Source organism: Quercus lobata, chromosome 10, assembly GCF_001633185.2.
Source record: "Quercus lobata isolate SW786 chromosome 10, ValleyOak3.0 Primary Assembly, whole genome shotgun sequence".
Lineage (NCBI taxonomy): Eukaryota > Viridiplantae > Streptophyta > Magnoliopsida > Fagales > Fagaceae > Quercus > Quercus lobata.
Window position 1 is genome coordinate 62548861 of NC_044913.1, and position 22149 is coordinate 62571009.

General features: G+C 36.1%; 1 protein-coding gene, 1 long non-coding RNA gene and 1 pseudogene across 2 annotated transcripts; 1 reads left to right on the plus strand and 2 right to left on the minus strand.

The window, feature by feature from the left end:
• Window positions 1-1401: 1401 nt before the first annotated feature.
• LOC115965165 lies at window positions 1402-2847 on the minus strand. The gene is made up of 3 exons (XM_031084354.1): window positions 2441-2847; window positions 1976-2374; window positions 1402-1858 (listed from the first exon to the last, which is right to left on the minus strand). The coding sequence occupies exons 1-3, from the start codon at window positions 2845-2847 to the stop codon at window positions 1402-1404; spliced, it is 1263 nt and encodes a 420-aa protein (XP_030940214.1).
• A 5556-nt stretch (window positions 2848-8403) lies between these two features.
• LOC115965440 lies at window positions 8404-10800 on the plus strand (annotated as a pseudogene).
• Window positions 10801-15166: 4366 nt separating this feature from the next.
• Window positions 15167-18384, minus strand: LOC115963277. Its single transcript, XR_004085777.1, has 3 exons — window positions 17926-18384; window positions 17259-17369; window positions 15167-15237 (listed from the first exon to the last, which is right to left on the minus strand). It is a non-coding gene; the product is annotated as an uncharacterized LOC115963277 (long non-coding RNA).
• Between the last annotated feature and the right edge of the window lie 3765 nt (window positions 18385-22149).

The window sequence follows — 22149 nt, forward strand, 5'->3', positions numbered from 1 at the left end:
TGCCATAAGTTGTTAATTTCCCCTAAGTCCGTGGTCCGAGGAGCCATGCAGGACGTAGGTTCTATTTAAAACTTGGATAGATGCCATAAGTTGTTAATTTCCCCTAAGTTTGTGGTCCGAGGATCCATGCAGGACTTAGGTTCTGTTTAAAACTTGGATAGATGCCATAAGTTGTTAATTTCCCCTAAGTCCATGGTCCGAGGAGCCATGCAGGACTTAGGTTCTGTTTAAAACTTGGATAGAGGCCATAAGTTGTTAATTTCCCCTAAGTCCATGGTCCGAGGAGCCATGCAAGACTTAGATTCTGTTTAAAACTTGTATAAATGTCATAAGTTGTTAATTTCCCCTAAATTCGTAGTCTGAGGAGCCATGCAGGACTAAGGTTTTGTTTAAAACTTGTATAGATGCCATAAATTGTTAATTTCCCCTAAGTCCGTATTCCGAGAAGCCATGCAGGACTTAGGTTCTTCCCCTAAGTCCGTATTCCGAGAAGCCATGCAGGACTTAGGTTCTGTTCAAAACTTGGATAGAAGCCATAAGTTGTTAATTTCCCCTAAGTCCGTGGTTTGAGGAGCCATGCAGGAATTATGTTTTGTTTAAAACTTGGATAGAGGCCATAAGTTGTTAATTTCCCCTAAGTCCGTGGTCTGAGGAGCCATGCAGGACTTAGGTTCTGTTTAAAACTTGTATAGATGTCATAAGTTGTTAATTTCCCGTAAATCCGTGGTCCGAGGAGCCATGAAGGACTTAGGTTATGTTTAAAACTTGTATAGATGCCATAAGTTGTTAATTTCCCCTAAGTCTGTGATTCAAGGAGCCATGTAGGACTTAGGTTCTGTTTAAAACTTGGATAGAGGCCACAAGTTGTTAATTTCCCTTAAGCCCGTGGTCCGAGGAGCCATATAGGACTTAGGTTCTGTTTAAAACTTGGATAGAGGGAAGTGGGCCAATGAATACGCGATGATCACGGGACAAAATACAGGCACAGCCGTTTTCATTAATAATAATATCTTCTTAGATTGTTTACATTCCATGGGCGAGGTACAGTTTTCTCGTCTAGGTCCTCCAGATAATAAGCGCCTATTCCTGCCACAGAGATGATGCGAAATGGTCCTTCCCAGTTGGGCCCCAGCTTGCCCCAGGATGGGTTCTAAGCGCTGCCAAAAATTTTTCTCATCACGAAGTCGCCTGGCCCTAGGGGTCGTAGCTTTACGTTAATGTCGTACCCCTGCTTTAACTTTTGGTGGTAATAGGCCATTTGGATCATTGCTTTTTCTCTTTTCTCCTCAACTAGGTCCAGACTTCTTCCTAGTAACTCGTCATTACTTCTTGGGGTAAAGATGCTGGATTTCAACGTGGGGAAGCTACCTTCGAGGGGGAGCACAGCTTCGGCCCCATAAGTCATTGAAAAAGGAGATTCTCCCGTTGACCATCGCGGCGTCGTTCGGTCCATAAGACGTGTGGTAGCTCTTCCACCCATCTCTCCTTTGCATCATCTAACCTCTTTTTCAGCCCACTCACTATGACTTTGTTCACGGCCTTAGCTTGCCCATTTCCTTGGCAGTAGGCAGGAGTGGAATATCGGTTTGTGATCCCAAAGTCGCAGCAGTATTTCCTGAAGTTTTTACTATCAAATTGAAGACCATTGTCCGAGATAAGGGTGTGAGGGGTTCCGAAGCACGTAATGATGTTTTTCCAAATGAATTTCTTCGCATCCACATCCCTGATGTTGGCCAAAGGTTCAACCTCTACCCATTTGATAAAATAATCAGTGCCGACTACTATGTACCGCTTATTCCCTATTGCTTTTAGGAAAGGGCCGACAATATCAAGATCCCATTGAGCAAATGGCCAAGGACTGGAGAGGGGGTTAAGGACTCCCCCCAGTTGGTGGATATTTGGGGATAATCTTTGGCATTGATCACACTTCTTTGCATATTCTTGGGCCTCCCTCTGCCTGTTCGACCACCAGTACCCTTGGGTGAGTGCTCTGTGCGCTAGGGATCTTCCTACTGTGTGACTCCCACAAATTCCCTCATGCAGCTCCTCAAGTAAGGACTCGGATTCCTTTGGGTGTATGCATAGTAGGTACGGCCCAGAATAGGAACGCCTGTATAGCTTGTGGTCCTCTGACAACCAAAATCGAGGAGCACTCCTCCATATCTTCTCGGCCTCCAGTTTTCCTTCAGGTAATGTATTATCTTTGAGGAAGTTCATTATAGGATCCATCCAGCTCGAATTCCTTCTAATCCGGATTGTGTCCCTTTCGATTGAACTTGTCTTGCATAAATCCTCAACAAGGATCATTCGTGGCAGATCCTGCACAGAAGACATGGCAAGAGTGGCCAGCGAATCCGCATGTGTGTTCCCACTTCTAGAAACATGCGTCAAATTAAAAGATTCAAAGTCTGATTATAGGCATTTAACTCGACCGAGATACTCCTGCATTCTAGCATCTCTAGCTTCCAACTCACCCATCACTTGGCCTACGAGCAGTCTAGAGTCTGAGAATGCCTCTATTGCTTTTCCGCCCATTTTTTGCACCATCATCATTCCTTGAAGCAAGGCCTTGTACTCGGCTTCGTTTTTCATAGCTGAGAACCCAAGTCTTAGTGATTTTTCAATGGTAATACTTTCGGGCGATATCAGAACTAGCCCTATCCCAGATCCTTTTTGGTTGGCCGCGCCGTTCACATAGACTTTCCATAGCGAGGTTTCTCGTGCCGAGATTGTGCCAACCGATTTTCCATCCATGTTTTCCTCTTTGGTTACTGTTTCTACAGAGGGTTCAGTGAATTCAGCAACTAGATCCGCGATGACTTGACCCTTGACAGAGGACCTAGGCATGTATTTAATATCGAAAGCCCCTAAAAGTGTACTCCACATGGTGATTCTTCCCGTGTAATCGGCGCTTCGGAGCACCAATCGGAGGGGAAGTTGGGTTAGGACAATGACTGTATGTGCCTGAAAGTAATGGGGAAGTTTTCGCGTGGCATGCACTACTACAAGAATCTCTTTCTCCAATGGTAAGTATCGCACTTCAGCTTCATGCAACAATTTACTTACGTAATATACTAGTCACTATATCCCATCATCATCCCGTATTAGCACTAAGCTTACAGCATGAGGGGCTACTGCTATGTATGCGAACAGAACCTCGTCGGCCTCGCGACTAGACATGATAGGTGATCGCGACAAGTATTCTTTGAGTTGCTGGAAAGCCAAAACACAATCCTCCGACCACTCAAACCCTTTCCACTTATTTATTAAGAGGTAGAAAGGTCGGCATCAATCTGCGGATCATGAAATGAACCGATTCAACGCTGCGATTATGCTAGTGAGTTTCTGCACTTCTTTTGGGTTCCGAGGAGCCTGTAGGCTATTAATCGCTTTGATCTGGTCTGGGCTTACCTCTATTCCTCTGTAGGTTACCATATAACCCAGGAATTTCCTAGACCCCACCCCAAATGAACACTTGGAAGCATTGAGGCGCAACTTATGTTCCCTTAAGATACCAAAGACAACCTCAAGGTCTTTTACGTGCTTGGACACCACCTTGCTTTTTACTACCATATCGTCTATGTATACTTCAATAACCTTGCCTAACTGTGGTTCAAACATTCTAGTCATCATCCTTTGGTAGGTTGATCCTGCATTCTTTAATTCGAAAGGCATCACCTTATAGTGGTAGTTTCCGACGGGTGTCATGAACGCCTTTTTCTCCTGATCTTCTAGTGCCAGTGGTATCTGATGATAACCCTAGAAGGCATCCAGGAAGCTCATTCGGGGGTGGCCTACAGTCGCATCTACTAGTCGGTCTATTCGAGGCAACGTGAACCGGTCCTTCAGGCACGCCTTGTTTAAGTCTGTGAAGTCCACGCAGACTCGCCACTTCCCTGTCTTCTTTCTTACCACCACCATATTTGCCAGTCATTCGGGGTAAAAGACTTCTTTGATAGCCCCTGCCTTTTTCAGCTTCATCACTTCATCCCTAATGGCACTGGTATGCTCTTTCGAAGGGCGCCGGGGTGGCTGCTTCTTTGGAATAAAAGATGGGTTAACATTTAGGTAGTGACAAATGAGACTAGGGTCAACCCCCGAGGCATCATAGGCATCCCATACAAATATATCAACATTTTTCCTCAGAAACCCGACCAGTTCCTTTTTTTCTTGAAGAGATAACTCCGAGCTGACTTGGAAAAATCTTTCTGGGTCATGGTCAACGGTAAACCTTTCTAAACTCTCACATTTTATCTCCTCAAATAGTTCATTAACTTGTGTTGCTGAGGTGGTTGATTGCTATAAGTTCCCAAAAGCCGAGGACTCGGCATTGGACTGGCGTGAGATGGCGGCCACCATACATTGCCTAGCCATGGCCTGATCTCCACGAATCTCTTCCACTTGGCCTCCGGACCGGTACTTTACCTTTTAGTGAAGCGGAGAAGATACGGCTTCCAGGGCATGGATCCATGGCCTGGCTACTATCACTGTGTAGGGCGAGTAGGCATCAACCATGATAAAATCCACCTCCACCACCTCTGATCCCGTCTATATGGGTAATCTGATCTGCCCTTTTGGTACAACAGTCTTCCCTTTAAAGTTGATAAGGGGAGAGTCATAAGCTGTCAAATCCTCCGGCCTTAAGTTCAGCCCCTTGTATAAATCAGGGTACATTACTTCCACTACACTGCTCGGATTTACTAGTACCCTCTTCACATCGAAACTTCCAATTCTCAACATAACCACTAAAGCATTGTCGTGAGGTTGGATAGTTCCCCTCTTATCTTCGTTTAAGAAGCCCAATATCAAAGAGCTTCCCTTTTTAGATCTTTTAAACTCTCTCTCCCTGTCCTCAACGGAGAGCTAAGCCACAGACAGCACCCTAGAAGGAAATGAGCCGGTTCTTCCTAGGAGGTGAAGATGACGTGTATCATCCCTATGGGAGGTCTTAAAGATACATCTTTCCAAGGCTCCTGCATTGCCTGGCCCAGATGACCGCTAGAGGGGTGTAAAAGATGACGTAACTTTCCATCTCGGACCAGCTGATCTAGGTGATTCCATAGATTCCTACAATCCTCAATGGTATGCCCGTGGTCTTGATGATAATGACAATACAGGTTCTGGTTGCATTTCGAAGGGTCTCCAGCCATTTTACCTGGCCATCTGAAGAAAGGTTCGTTCTTGACTTTCTCTAGAATTTGCTGTACTGGCTCTCTAAACACGGCATTAACCGTTTGCATGTTGGTTTGCCCAGCCTGTCTCGAAAAATCTCTTATCGGCTGGTTATTGTTGTATCGTTCCGACCTGTAATCATTCCCTTTGGGAGGAACGATCTTCTCCTTTCCTTTCCCTTGTTGCTGGTCTTCTTCCACCCTTTGTACTTGTCAATCCTTTCCATTAATTGATGAACGTTAGCAACGGGTTTACCAGTTAGAGATTTCCTTAAGCCGTGCTTAGTGGGGAGACCGCTTTTGAACATGCTGATGGTGACATCATCGTGGTTCTCATCCATCTCGTTATACATCTCCCAATACTTATCTAAATACGCCTTTAGGGTTTCTCCCTCGTGCATGGATAAGGATAATAACGAGCTTAGGGGTCGTGGGACTCTGCTATTTTTAATAAAGCGAGAGCAAAAAGCCTGAGTGAGCTGCTTATAGGAACCTATGGAATCTGTTTTCAAGCTATTGAACCATCTCATCTCCACCAGCCCCAGGCTGAACGAGAAAACTTTGCACATCAGAACCTCATTCTGGGAGTAGATGGCCATTCTTTGGTTAAACTGGCTCGCATGCTCTACTGGGTTTGCTCGGTTGTTGTAGATGGCAAACGTAGGTTGATTGAAACGTCGAGGTAATTTAGCCCCTTCTATCCTGTGCACGAAGGGTGATCTGGAGATCTGATCTAATGCCTTGTTCATGGCATCATTACCCAAACCCTTGCTAGATGGGCTCTCATACTTCTATTCAGGGCGCAACTCCTTCTCATAAGAAAAGGTTTCACTTGGGGGAGTTTTCGACCTCCATCTGTAACTGATGTCCTCCTCTTCGTTAGAGGATGCATCTGAGCTGGAGGGAGATCACTTTCACTGTGCACAGCGTAACTTTCTTTTCAGGTCATCTATCTCTCACTGCATGGCCTGATAGTTGTTTCGCCTTCAGGATACGCGACTACCTATTTGGGTGTGGCTTTGGCTCGTCTAGGTAGTATGTATGCTTCCCTCATGATTCCTTCCATTGCCTGGATTTGTCCCTAGGTTGGGAGGATTATTTTGCCACTGAGACCCAATAGTATTTGTCTATTGAGGGTCAGCTTGGTGGGGATTCTCTTGGTGTGAGATTAATCCTGCCATGCTTAACCGTCGTACTTACTAACACTTAAGTTCTTCCCACAGACTACACCAATTGTAGGGCAACAATTTGGTGGCCCAGTCCTTGTTGTTCAAGTCTCGGTCCAAAAATCCCAACACAATGAATTCTTGTAGAATATGGATTTAAGAACTAGGTTTAAGTAAGTTAAACAGAATATTGCATGGGTTGAGGGAATACATGAATAAGAACAAAAGCCATTCTACTCAAAAATCACCCAGAATGATAAGGATAAAACATAATTTCTGGATACAGGTTAGTGCAACATGATTCCTTTTCATGCAACAGTCTTTTTCTTTTTCCTTTTTCATGCCCCCCCTCTTACGGGGACTTCTACACATTATATAGGCATTTTCTTATCATCTAGGCTTTACACTTGTCAATCATCTAAACTCTTACTTGAGCACCTGTCCCATCAGACACCCCTCTCAATTCTTTGTGAGTTGCGGTAGCCAAGGTAGCACTGTTCAGGAGTCTTCTCCACATTAATGCGGCCAGGAGAGTAGCTGTAGTGCATTCAATGTGGCGATGGTAGCTTTTGCTTAGATATTTCATGTTTCCTTCCTTTTCAAGTATTTAGGAGAGGGGTTTCAATGGTTGGGATGTACATTAGCTCCAGATTTTCAGTGTCCGAGGAGAAATTCCTCCTCGGACATGTTGTCTTTGTTCCCAATGACATTTGAATATGGATTGCTTCAGTCACGTTGACTCCTCAGATGGGCTGGGTCCTCAAACGGGTCCAAGGCCCAACCTATTATTTTGGGCCAATCCCCACAATATCCATATGAGAAAGTCTATTTAGTAAACCTAACGCCATAGTGCTCAATGCACAGACACAAATCACAAACCTAACCGAAAAAAAAAAAAAAAAAAAAAAAAAAAAAAAAAAAAAAAAAAAGTAGGTAGTGGATCACTCAACGAAATAGATAAGAAAAAGTAGATGAAAAGAATTCAAGTTTTAAGCTATTTCTTAAATAAAAAAAGACAATTAAAATAAATGGGGTCTTTTATATTTAAATATCAAGTAAATAAATTTAATTAATACTAATTAAATGAAGGTTAATTTGATGAATTAACACTAACTAAATTAAAGTTAATTTCATATAAAGAATTAAAAAATAATGGTTTAAGCATTAAATTTAATTTAAAAAATTATTATTCTTTTAGAAATGAAGTTTACTTGATCTTAGATTAGGCGATATTATATATTGATTTTCGTGTCAAGAAAGAGATAGAGACTGGTTGGTATCTACCCAAGTGGGGAATCAGGTGATTAATATTCACAATCTACTGGGTAAGATGTTGCTTTACTAAATTAAAGTCTCGAAACAATCCTCCCCTCCCAAAAAAAAAAAAAAAAATTAAGGTCTAAAATTGGGTTGAGCTTCTATTAGTTTAAAATTTTGTAGACCTTTTTAGGGGTGAGAAAAAATAACACAACCCATTTTTATTTTCTAAACCACTTATTATTGTACAATTTCAAAAAATGCTAAAGGTAACTTGGTGACTCATTAATTTGTGAGCCTTAGATACATAAATTTGTGATATTTTTAGCATAATTCTAAAATTTTGTGCCTTTATATAAAGGAGTAAAGCCATTAAAAATTTCATTAAAAAAAAAAGAAAAAACCATTAAAAGATGTGGGCTTTGGGTCAAGGCCTTGAACTGGCGCGTCCCTTCTCTTATTGTGTTCCTAGAATCTCTATACACTGCGTACAATTCTATCATCCCGCTTTGACACAAAAGCAATTGGAAAATTTTGTTTTACAATCAAGCCGTCAATTTTGAACAATTTAATGCTATTTGAAAAGTCTTGTACAAAAGAGCATGATGTGTAGAGGTTAGAACTTCACAACAAAGAGCATTAAACTATATATGATTGTCACATCTATGTTTCTTTCTTGACGAATAGTAGTCAAATTTGTAGCTCATTACAAACCTGATAATGATCACTATCTTGCCTATAAAAAAGAGTCTCTCTCTTTTATTATTTGCAGTGCAACAGGCTACAGAAAAAGAGAGGGAAAGCTTCTAGCAATGGCAGGTGATGATGAAGAAGTGAGAAACAAACAGGTGCTAGCTAGAGATTACATAGATGGAAATCCCAAAGAAACGGACATGTACTTTAACACAAGTAGCATAAGCTTGAAGGTGCTAGAGGGGTTCAAAAGAAGTGTTGGTGAAGAACCTTTACTTGTCCTGTGATCCTTACATGCGAGGCAACAAGGCCAAAATCCCAGATAACCTTATTTATTCCTTTGCTCCCCATTCAGTAAGCTCATGCTCATAGCTAACTGACTCACTCTCTTTCTCTTGCATATATGCTGTATAACTATCTTGCTTGACATGGCAATGGATACACCTTTAAATTTGTTGTATTTAATCTAAACCATGAAATGGTTCAGTTTGAAAAAAAGAGAATTGTTATTATAGTTTTTGCTTTAACAAATGAACCTATTTTTTTGGTGAAACATGTAGCCAATAGTTGGGTATGGAGTGGCTAAAGTTTTGGAATCTGGGCACCCAGACTTCAAGAAAGGAGACTTCGTTTGGGGGGTAACCAAATGGGAAGAATACAGCCTCATCACAATGACTGAAAGCCTCTTTAAAATCCTACACACTGATGTGTCCTTTTCCTACTATACTGGACTTCTTGGTAAGTAATTTGATCATCAATTGGGAAAAAAGTTTATAAGATGGATTTGATTTTCAAGAAAATTAAAGAAACCAAAAAAAAGGATTTTACTTCATAATCTTTTATATGATTGGAATATACAATTCATGGAACTCTGATTAAAGATGAATTTTATACTTTGCAGTGTAATTATTTATTTATACTACATAATCTATCTTGTTCGTGTCACTCTTTTCTGTCCTCCTCTGCATGCTAGCAAATATAGATATTTTCTTTTAAAAAAACACATTGACACGGTATATGTGTCTTTCCTATGTCACTTTATTTTGTTACAATGTGTTAAATGCTCCTTATAATTGGATTTACTTTTGCACATAGGTATGCCTGGTATGACTGCTTATGTCGGTTTCTCTGAACTTTGCTCACCAAAGAAAGGAGAATATGTTTTTGTCTCATCAACATTTGGTGCAGTTGGCCAAGTAGTTGGGCAATTGGCCAAATTGATGGGTTGTTTTGTTGTTGGAAGTGCTGGAAGCAAAGAAAAGGTACATCAACCTTAATTGGAATCTTCTATAAAATATTTGAAAAAGAAAAGTACTAGGTATGCATTGTTCTGACAGGTGCTACCAACAACATTGTTTTTATTCAATAATTCAATTAGATATTTGTGACAACAATAAAGTACGCATAACTTGATCTTCTGCTTATATCATCACCTTTTACTAACATCCATTTTAAATGAATTTGAAGCAATAGTATATATTTTGTTCTTAATTCGAACTGATTTTGCAGGTTTGATCTTTTTATTTTCCTCCTTGAACAAGTTGTTATTTTTGCCTCTGGTTAGACATTTAAAGTATTTTAACACAAATTTGCATTATATTCTGAAACATTAAATTTCAAATTCTCCTAGTCCTCACCCTGTTGTATGATTATACTTATTTGGACCCAAATTTTAAGCTGCAATGCATGCTTGAATCTTTGTTTTAAAGCAGGGGATATAGAAACAAGGTCTTTTTTAAAAATGAAATTTCAACACTTGTCCTGCTTTTATCTGAACAAGGTTGATATACTAAAGAGCAAGTTTGGATTCGATAAGGCTTTCAATTATAAGGAAGAGCATGACTTGGATGCAGCTCTAAAAAGGTCAGTGGAAAATTTGCATATAAATAATCTAAACGAAATTAATGAGGCAAAATTTCTCATTATTAGCTGTGAGGCAAAATTGCACTGCATTCACTAATTTATTCATGGTGACTGCAAATTGCATAACATTAAAGAATAAACGTTGGCAGAAACTAACGTTTGATAAATATCTCAACAGCAATATCAAGGCTTAATTGTTACTTACAACTGCAGGAGTAACTTTTATAAAAAACTGAGAGGCACTGACTTTTTTTTTTGGTAATGATGTTAGGTGTTTTCCTGAAGGCATTGACATTTACTTTGATAATGTCGGAGGCAAAATGCTTGATGCAGTTCTCCTTAACATGAGATTCCACGGTCGCATTGCAGTAGCTGGAATGATCTCACAATACAATCTTGATCAACCTGAAGGCATAAGAAATTTATTATCTTTGGTATATAAGAGGATTCGTATGGAAGGATTTACAGTGTATGATTACTATCACCTCTTTCCCAACTTCATAGGCCTTGTGCTGCCTTACATTAGAGAAGGAAAGATGGCATATGTTGAAGACACAGCCGAAGGCCTCGAAAATGGCCCTGCAGCTCTTATAGGAATTTTTAGTGGCCAAAATGTAGGAAAGCAAGTAGTTGTAGTTGCTCGGGAGTGATCATTTTACCTCCTTTAGCATATGTATTTTACACTCTTTTTTTTTTTTCTTTTTTCTGTGTAATACTTATTCAGCACTATATAAAGTGCTTCTCCCCATTACCATGGTGAAAGCCATTGCTGCTTGACAGCCATGGTAACTTGGTAAGTAAATTCTCAGGGTTCAATATCTTATGGGCTGTTTCAATAAGGAATGCTTGTCCATATATGTAAACATTAAGAAGATAATAGTTTAATTGGCAAATAAACAAAAAAATTTGTGACTGCTAAAATAATTATTACAGTGGTTTGGCAAGGAATTGGATCTTGATTTGAGCCACATGCTTATAGTATGAATGTTTCTATGCATAGTGACTAACATCAAGGGTGGTATTTGTCTATTTGTTACTATTACTCAAATTGAAGTGTTTACATTAATTAACAAGGGCGTTATAAACCTTTGTTTCAAGGGTCATATTGAGTACAACAACCACTTCTTTTCCCAAACAACTAGGAAACATCAACATTTCTGCCGAGTCAACATAACACTAGTAAAACTTTTCTTTTGCTTTTGAGAAATAATAATGAAAAGCATTTTCGTCCTCTTTACCTTGACTGCCATAAGCTTGGTGACATTGAACATAATAAAAAATATTTCCTCTATTGCATATGGTTAAAAATTGTTTAGGGAATCAAACAGTTCTTCTTAAGGGATATTATTTAATACATTAGTTTTAAAATAGAAGGCTATAAATTTTCTAAACTATTCCTATTAATTTAAACTTAAATAGAACATATGAAACAGGTATTGACCTTGAAATAGAGGTAAAGAAAAGCCTAAGTAATGAAAGAATTTTTTTTAAAAAAAATGGTATTTATTAACTTCTTAAAAAAGACAATATTTGAGGTATGTGATTGTGATGTGGTGCATTGAAGAAGTCTAATATGCATCCATCCTACACATAGATACATGAGTATGTTATTAAATCAAGCTTAGCACAAAGATTAGAGTTGTCACTTGATTTATTTCTAAGAATGGCTTGACCTCTATGAAGAGATCTAATTTGTATATAAAAAAAATAATAATAATAATAAAAGAGGTTTAGCGTTAGACATCAAACATTGCCTACTCCGAAGGTCAGCCTTTGTTGGGAAAAACAGTCAATTAATGTAAGAAACAACAAATTTATTTCCTTTTGCCCTCTTTGTGCAAATTAAATGGGTATTTCAAATAAATTAGCTAAGCACAATAACCAATATATAAATATAAAAATCTCAGTAGCAAGCCACAATCAAGACCCCGAATTTTTACATTAAAAACCCTTCAATGAAAAGGGAAAAACCCTAGTAGTCCAGTAAAATCTTCCACTATAGAAAATGGGTTTACAACAATATTCTCAAAAGCAAATGCTAGAGATTACCAAGAAAAAAAAAATTAATCTTGAATTACAAAAAATTATTCATAACGATATGCATTGAGGTGTATACTAACAGTAACAACAAGAAAAGATCTCACCAACTGGCCAGTATTTGAGGAAACGTAGAGGAACTTCAAGCAACAACACCAGTCAACATGAGACTCCATTCGTTAGGAAAAATGTACTGAAACTTCATCGAAATTGGGAATTAAAATGACCTTCCAATTTCAGCTTGAAAGTAGTTGGTTTTGTAGAAAAAATTTCTGAACTCTTCTTCTCTCTCATAGACAGCAACTTTAGTTTTGCAATTTTTTCAACGAAGATAGCACAACTGTAAAGAGTAGATAAGTGTAGAATATTATTAGAAAATATGAAAAAATAAGAAGTGATCATTCAAAAAAAATCCTCAAAATAAAAAACAAAAGACTTTCTGAATTTTCTGAGAAATATTTGATGTGCTAATAGAAATTCAACCATCATGGAAGAACCGCGATAAAATAGAGCTAAAAGTAGAAGATACACAGAAGCTATGCAGTAAGATATGTTAAATTTGAATTTTCTCACAAAACTTTTAGGATATCATTAACCAAAGAATATGGTAATATATATACAGCACCCAAAAAAAAAAAAAAAAGCAGCAGAGAGGAGAACAAATCATGAAAAATTAGTCAACTTCAAAGCAAAACACTAAACAGAAGGAAATAGAGAGAACATACCATTTTTAAATGATTTTGACCTATTTAATACATAGGATCAAAGGCTTATCTCAATAACTAGAATATGGGCAATCTTAGACCCTTTTGGGCTAAACTACATGACCTCTGATTGGGACAATCAAAGATCACTGGTATTTGTAATTTAGTGACGCAATGAGCCACTTCACCCTAAGCAGATATTGCAACTTCTTGCAAATGTATAGCTCATTAATGAATGACAGGTCCTCAAGTTACTGTACAAGATATTCTCACTATTTGGTTCTATGGAATGGTTATATATTTCTTATGTTTTAAAGAATTAAGTAAAGTTGAATGTGCCTTTATTTTATTTTTTTACCATCCCAGCCAAAAGAAATTAGGGACGTTTTACCTCAAGTTACCTTGTTTAAACCATTTTAGAGATCCCACCAACCAATGTTAATTTGAAATTGTAAATTTTATTTTGGCATTCTGCTAGAGGAATGTTGTTTACTGACAATAGTCCAATATTATTACAAGTCCCTATTTAAGAGAGCTCTCCTAATTCATACATTTAGTTGGGTTAAGAGTGCCTCCTTCCATGCTTCTCAGTTTTAGTTGTGTGGATAATTAGTCACTGATATCTTTAAAGAAATTGCAGGTGGAAAAGATTGATAGCTCCCTTGAGTTTCTTATCCTGTCTAAAGACGAATTGTGGGATGGTCAGAAATGAGGTTTTCCATGCATTTTGATTCTGTAATTTTTTTTTTAAAGTTTTCCTTTCTTTGTTGAGATTCTTGTGTATTGCAAAAGGCCAAAAGTGGATATTGTGTCTTAATTGAAAAACTGTTCATTGCACTCTACCTCTTTACTAATGTAATGGAGATTAATCTAGCCTTTTTATCATTTATAGAAAGAAAATAGGTTATTTCTTGTTTCATCAATTTTTGAATGGGTGTCAAGTGTTTGCTTGACTTCTAAATTAATCAAACGTGTGGGTACTCCTAACCTTTCAACTCTCTGATTCTTCCCATTTTCTTTGAGGTTGTTGCTATGATTAAAACAATTCAGGAGCTGGAACAGGTAGAAAAGAGGTTGATGCAGCAAGCATATCAAAGAGGTAGTGTAGAATCAAGGAGGTTCCTTTCACAGCAGAGGTGTAAGCACCCTTCCGTGGCTTGGTGCTAAGGTTTAGTTTTCTACAAGAGTTGAAGATGATGATGTGTATTAAAATCAAGTGGTTCATAATGATAGGAAATCTTAAGAGTTGTTTAGTTGAAGTTTTTATCCATAAACAAACTCATTAGGATGCTGATGTGTATTACATACTATCAACTACTAGCATAGCGCTTTTAAGAGCTCCTTGAACCATGGATGCATCTAACTATATTTGGTAGCTGTACTTTGTCAAGGTGTTGTAAATTTCACAAATTATTGGCTAGAGTCTTGTTTTCTTATCCATGGGGTCTTTGGGTTTACAACATAGATTATTATGGGTTTTCCAGGACCTGTTTTTACTGCATATATTGCTAATTTAAAGGGATTTAAATGCTATTTTGGAGTGTTTTGTTTCCCACTAAACTGTTAATTTTTACACTAACGTAGACTATAAGATAAAAATTGAAAGTTAACACCAAATCAAGGTGTTCATTTCAAAATTTTAAAGTTAAGGATATATTTACAAATACCCAATACATTGGCAAGCACATTGCACGTCCAAAATGCTAAACTCTTCTTAACATTAATACAGATTTAACAATCTGAAATTATGAATTTTATTAGCCGTATTCCGAACATTCAATAGGTAAAAGTTCATCAATTTTATAGAGACAAAACAGAAAAACTATATTGCTTATTACATAAGATCTAAATTGCTAGAACATGACTAGTGTTAGATTTAATGAGTCCTTCCTCCAGCTAACTCATATCTATACCTTAATCATGCCAGAATAATTTGAAATATATATATATATGATAGTAAACCTTGAGAAGGTCAATAACACCATATGCACAAAATGACTTTAATATCAAAAAGAGTCAAAACACAATTCAGTAATTTGGCTGTACTCAATCTAACTATATAAGTTGTTTTGGCAATATATGAACATATGTGTGGAGTTGACATGCACACCTTTACATAGACTAAAAGTTTTGTTTATGTAGATATTTACATTGGCTACAAAACAGCGACTCTGCAAATGCATAAACTGAATAGGGTCTTGTAATGCACAAATTAAAGTAAATTATATATATATATATATATATATATATATATATCCCAAATGGTAAAGAGAAAGCAAACCTAAAGTGTCTTGGTATCAGTTGTCATCAAGTTCGCTATTTTCTGAGACGCAATCTTCTTGTTAGCTTCAAAAGGTGAAAACCATATATTAATATATTGTTTTATATAATTCACAAATTTCCAGTAATCAGTGTGGTTGGTGAGATCACTTTCTATTAATTAATTCAGAAGCATTAATCTATCCATGTGTGGGGAGATATTTGGTCAGTCAGCATATTTGGTTTGAGGTTGGTGTAGGTAACCTTATTCCTTTTGGCATGATTGTTGGTGTGGCAACCAACCACTAACATAAGCTTTTCCGCTTTCATAGTGAAGTGGTCTCAAATGTTGGAAAATGAGCAGAAGATTTCATGAAGGCTTTCCTCAATTGACTGAAAAGCTACTACACCAACACAAATCAGGCAAACATAATTTCATAGAAGGCTTTCCTCAGTTGACTGAAAGCTACTACCAAAACCAATCATGCAAAAATAATTTCCTGAAAATATAACGGATTATCAATTTTTTTTCATTTTCTAAGTAACAGTTCAGAAAATGCTGTTGGAACAATGGGAGGAAGGAGGGGACAATTGGCATGAATAATACACTTATTGGATTGAATCAATACTTTATATACTAGAAGGGACTAGAAAATTGAGAAAACAAACCAGCTAAAACTTCTGTTGGCTTGGGAGTGGATGAAAACTTCATAATGAAATTTTTCATCCAGCTGAAAACAACAGATATGTTGTCCCTCGTGACTGCACATCAAGGCAAAATTCTTAACTAATTGAATAATCTTTTAGGTCTATTAATAATGTGGATCCAGGTTTTATTAATTCTGCTAAATAAGGATGGGAACCTGAGAAGAATTGAGGTTTATTTTGCATAAAGTATTGAAGTAGAGCAAGTACATAATCTTGGAAGACTAATCTCCCCTTCTCTACTCAGTAATACAAAACTTTTGATTTTTCTTTTATTTCTTATAAATTTTATGAGGGTTAATGGACTTAAGGAGGTTTCATAGTCATTTATTCAAGGGGTCAAAGTGTGGCAAATACACTATCTCATTTCTCTCTTCTTTCATTTTTTATTTATTTTTAATTTTAAAGTTTGTTGTTATCTTTAGTTATTTGCTTATGGATTCTGAATAATTTACAGAGAAACCTTGCAGGTGATATACAAGGAGTGAAGCTACAGTGACTGGGCCTAAAATTGATAGCAAAAGGCCAGGAAAATCATAGAAAAGCCAGCATGCAATTTCAACCACTTCAGCTGATGCTAATTGTGTGTCATCTTCACTCACCACACAAAAAAAAGTAGAGATAAATGTTACAATTTTGAGCACCAAGATCTGATTCAGAGTACTGGCCCTAATTATGAAAACACATTCAGTTTGACAATCTGTTTGAACTTTGAATCTAAGTTCTTAAGTGCCAAAGACAAGCAAAGATTTTTGTTTTTTTTTTTTTTGGTTTTTGATAGGTAATTGCAATATATTAGAAATCAAAATGGTATACAAAATAAAGAAAAAATGAAAGCAAAACAAGACTAGAAAAAAAAAATACACGAAACCAGCCATATAATTAATGGCACAAAGGTAGAGTATCTAGGAAATCCATCAAAGAAAACATGGAGAGAGTGGAAGACTTCAATCCCCATTCATAAAGAGTTTTCAGAAATAAAAACTTGAAGTTTGGTGTAGTGGACTCTCTGTCCTTGAAAATGCAGCAATTCCTTTCACCCCAAATGCACAAAGGCTGGGAAAGCTAAGGTATAAACTCGCAATTTTCTTTTGTTGCCGTGAAAAGTTTACATTTATTACTTTATCACTCTTAGATTTAAGATTATTGTAGTAAAGATGTTAAAAGTTATGCTATAGAAAGAACACTTTGAGTTGTTAACAGAAGCCCATTTGTGATCATTTATAATTCATTAACCTCAGTTTCCACTATAAATTAAAAAGAAGAAAAACAGTAAATTACAAATCAAACTATCTATATGATTGACAGAACTTGCTGTATATATAAACTAAATTTGGTTTTGTAAATCACCATTTATGAAGTAAATTATGTATAAATATCCAAAATGGTAGGAGAAAGCAAACCTGAAGTGCCTTGGCAACAGTTGTCATCAACTCAATTATTTTCCCAAATGCAAACTTCTTGCCAGCTTCCTGATTTAGTCTTCGTCTTCGAAATCAGACCAATCTGGCTGCCTTCAAAAGGTAAAAACCATATATAGATATATTAGAACATCAACACCTTCAGTGCTGCCTGAAATTTTAATTTACTAGTAGGACTGGGGATCGCATATTTCATGGTCCCCCAAGTAAAACCGACCCCCAACCCAAACATGAAATGAAAAATTAGCAAGAACTTCACCTACCCAATTTCTCATTATTGTGCAACTAAACTCCATTTTTCCACAATAGTTCACCCTCATAAACAGAGCAATTATGACCCAGTCCAAATCAAAAAAAATCTACTGTTAAGTTTTTGATAGCCCTAAGCAAAAGAACTGATCCATATATAAACTCTTACCGTATAATAACGTGAAGGTTACAAGAAAAACAGAGAGAAAGAATTGAGTATGTGGACATAAAGCAGGTTCTAATAATGCTAAATCCAATTTTCCAATTTTCCCAATGTCAAGAAAATTTCAATTTTGAAAAAAATTAAAGAAAGAAAATAGCTTAGCAAACAGAAATTGACATATTGGTAACAGAGTCAGCTACTTCAACCATCTAAATATGAAAAAACTTAACCACTAACCCGCTATCCTGTATGTCAACAAATGGAATATGGTCAATCTTGGACTGCTCATTGTCTTCCAAATTGGGGCAATCATAAATCTCCAGCGTTTTCAATTGGGCGAGGCGTCGCATGGCTTCCTCAGTGGGCAGATGCAGCAAGCGATTGCAATCCATAATATACAGCTTTTGAAGAGAGGAAAGATTGCCTAACCACCCTGGCAAAGCTAACATCTCATATAATCCCTCCATCCACAGAATTTTAAGGGCAATGAAGTATTGAATTTGGTCCAGGAGCAGGAGAGAGTAGGCTGACTCACACAATTTGAGCTTTTGGAGAAAAGGGGTGAATGGATAAAATGATCCCTCTATCCCAAGTTGAATATTTCCTTTTCTTTTAATTTTGCACTTTTGGCTTCTTCCTCATCTTCAACCTCCTCTAGACAGTATATGTTTATTTCTACTCTGGGATTCTTTTTAAGGCTGTATTTGTTTGGAGGTGAAATAGGAAGATTGAAACTATGTTTATTTCTACTCTGATTCTTTTTAAGGATGTGTTTGTTTAGGTATGAAATAAGGCGGATTGAAAATTTTGGAGAGTAAATAGAAAGGAAAAATTTTTTTTAAATTTATTTGGTTGGATGAAAAGAAAATAAAATAAATGATGAGTATAAGCGTTTTTTCCTTAGATTTACTTAATGGACAAAAATGTTTATGTTCTTTTTTTTTTGTGTGGACATGCTTTTTTTTTTTTTTTTTTTTTTTTTTTTTTTTCTGACGTTGCCTTCTTTTTTTTCTTTTTTCATTTTTTGATTTCCGTTTTCCTGGGTTTTCTTTCCCCGACGTTGCTTTTTTTTTTTTTTTTTTTTCATTTTTGATTTTCCTGGGTTGTGATGGGCACGTTGCCTTTTTTTCTTTTTCTTTTTTTTTTCTTTTCTTTTTTGTACTATGCCTTTCTTTTTTTTTCTTTTTTTTCTTCTTTTTGGACTATGGGTGTGATAGTTTTTTTTTTTTTTAACTAGACATGATTTTTTTTTTTGGGACATAATTTTTATTTTTTAATAAATGGGGTGATTGCTTTTTTTTTTTAATTGTTTGTCACTTTTTTGTATTAATTGGTCATCATTTTTTAACAAGGGTGTATGAGTAAGTTTATACAAACTCACTTTTTTCGTCCCTCCAGTTTTTTACTCCCAACCAAACAAAAATGAGAGAAATTAAAATTTTTTTAATCCCCACTTTTCCATCCTCCTACTATTTTCTATCCTCCTACTTTTCCACTCTTCGAACCAAACGGACCCTAAAGGTCCCAATTAATTTCCGTGTCTGAGATGTGAAGAAGCCTCAAATGTATTAACACACCAATTGTTTCTGATAACTCTATCAACTTATGTCCATATTGGTAGGGTTTATGCCTTAGAATTCAATTTATTGGCATGTTATAATAATTAAATTGTTTAATTATATGAAACTATTTGTATATGAACTAATAATACATTATCATAGTTCTTGAGATACATTATATGTGATTTAGTTACAGAAAATATAAATCACAAATTCCTTGTAAACTCAAAATGTAGTTCGTAATCGATGATGAAATTGGGCATTTCATCTGTGAAGACTATAACATATCAATTAAGATGTTTTGTCTTGATCATAGAAGTGGAGACTTTTAGTTGATGTGTCCTAAGTGTGTAAAACATATTGAACTAGACCGTTATGAGATTAATTATAACAATTAACAACTGTTACCTGAATAATTAATCTCACGACTTCTAATTTCATAGATTCTCAATCTTGAGAGGATAGTGAACCCGATCATAAAATATAGGTTACTTTAATATATCAGGAGTGAGATCTAATTTAATGGTTAAAATCTTAGTATGTTGGGTAACCGCATGTAGTATTAAAGAAACACATATTCTCAAGATGAAATCCATAATGTCTTTCATAGAGATATGAAATATCTCATTGAGATAAGTTTGATAGGAACTGGTTATTCAGGGTCGGCCACCTTAGTAAGGAGTTACTAAAACTTATATTTAATTAAATTAGATTTCATAAATACGAACAACTAAAAGATTAAATCGAAGACTCAAGGAATAAAATAGTTGTTTACAAAGTAACAATTTATTATGACTTTGTACACTATGGATATTTCATGGAGGGGTCAAATGATATCATATTAGAGTTTTGGGATAAAATTTATTAATAAGGTCTAAAGTGCAATTATATTTTCATAGTGGTACTTGTTATATAATTAATGGTAACTTTGGATTTGTCAAGAGTTGACAGATAAGCCCGAGGCCCATTGGAGTTAGAGCCTTAATTATCCCTTTGGTCACATCCCAAGCCACACACTTAAACCCAATTGGACTGACCCAAAAGGCTAACCCAATTAGATAATCGTTTATTTATTTATTTAATAAAAGTTATTAAATAAAGTAACTGCTAAGGCAGTTAATATGTACGTATGATTAAAAGAAGAGAAAATAGTTTTTCTCTGAAGTATCTTTTGAATACACCTTCCTTATGGAGAATCAATGTACTTAAGAACTGATTAAGAGACCACTCATCTTTGGCACCATGTAGAATTGGAATAAAGATTGAATGTATTCTCAAGTCTTGTTTTGAATTTTACTATATTAAGATATGCTTTCTATTCTTTGTTTTAGAATTCAAGGTTACATGTTATCTCTCATGAATAAAGTAAATCCTTGTGTTGCTTCCGCTGCAAGTTTTGTATGAGATGCAAAACCAATTTTTCCAATACATATAACTTTAAAACACGTAAGCTTTTAAATTCTAATAATATGTTGCCAAAGTCAGCATTCTCTAAAATTAGTGTACACAATTTTGTGAAACTATCACCTTTAAATGAAATTCCTGGTGTTGTTCGGCCATCAAATCCAACAAATAAACTTCGTACCAACTAAAATTATCTAAAACTGAAGATTTTGATTTTGAAATTGAGAGCACAAAATCATATACGAAATCATGCATTTTGCACTTGATAATATTACCATACTCATCCTTTTTTGCATTTCGTAAAAAGGATTTGTCTAACAAAATTTTTAAAGACTTGTTACCAATATCCTCCATCACCATACTTTCTTCAAATGGTTCAAGAAACCCTTGAGCCATCTAATACTAAATCAGTTCATCCTTAATAATGTCATAATCTTTGAGGAAGATTGCACAATAAGCAAAACATCGTTTTAAAGATGTTATTGTAAGACTATCAAATCTTGATGTTAATTTTAGAAAGAGATCATCACCACCCAACAAATCCCAAATTTTTACGGCACTGTATTCTCTTACTATGACTTCTGAATCATTGAGGGAGGAGTCTATATTGTGTAGGCTAATCTTGGGGTTTGAATTCACAATTTTAAGCCCCAAGCCATCTACTTCATTCACAAATTTATCCAACATATGTTTCATGGTCTTTACTTTATCAAAATTACAGAAAGAAATGCTAGGTACCTGATTCATCATTTGGTTTTGAATCTGTACCTTTTGCCCAAAAATCTCATAGTTGAACTTATCTAGCACATTATCAACATCATAAACTACATCTTTAAGCTCTGTTAACTAGATCCTCGCAGACTCATCACTTATTTGCCTTTTTTTTGCATCATGTAACATGACATGAATCTTACATAAGGTGTAAAGAAGACTTTTCAGCTCCTCCTCCTTGTCCTTGAAACCCCACCCAAAATTGGTATGCTCTGTGACTAGTCTATCCCCAACATCATCGAGGATAATTTCAACAATATATTCTAAGAGAGTGCAAGATTTTAGATACATTATCTATCAATATATATCCCAAGAGAGAAATAGAGAGAGAGCTACAACTACAACTAGAACTACAAGTCTGCTATGGCACGTCTAATTTATCAATATTTCAAACATGAGGAAAAGCAAGCGCCTTTAACAATGCTTCTATGCATTAATCTTTCCACTCAATTTAGTTGATAATTTTATTTTACTTTGTCATTGTGTTTTTTATTAAAATAAAAAACAACTCAATTTTGATTGTTGGATTTGTTAAATTGCTAGATTAAACATTTGGTAGCTACTGCAATATCTTTGGCATCTCCCGTGAAGCAAAGCAAGGTAGCAACTAGTAGGTTAACCTCTCATTCTTTGACTACGTATGATTAAATTATTAAATAGCTTTGTGGAACAAATGCAAACTAGCAAAATATTGGAGCTTATCTTTTCGTTTGTAGATCTTTGCACA

Excerpts from the sequence above, each read along its gene's own strand:
- LOC115965165 (XM_031084354.1), bottom strand. The coding sequence starts at position 2,847 with ATGCCTAGGTCCTCTGTCAAGGGTCAAGTCATCGCGGATCTAGTTGCT. Across the intron at positions 2,375-2,440 it reads AGAGATGCTAGAATGCAGGA|AAGTGGGAACACACATGCGG; the intron begins GTATCTCGGTCG and ends GCATGTTTCTAG. Across the intron at positions 1,859-1,975 it reads CACAGAGCACTCACCCAAGG|TCCTTGGCCATTTGCTCAAT; the intron begins GTACTGGTGGTC and ends CCCCCTCTCCAG.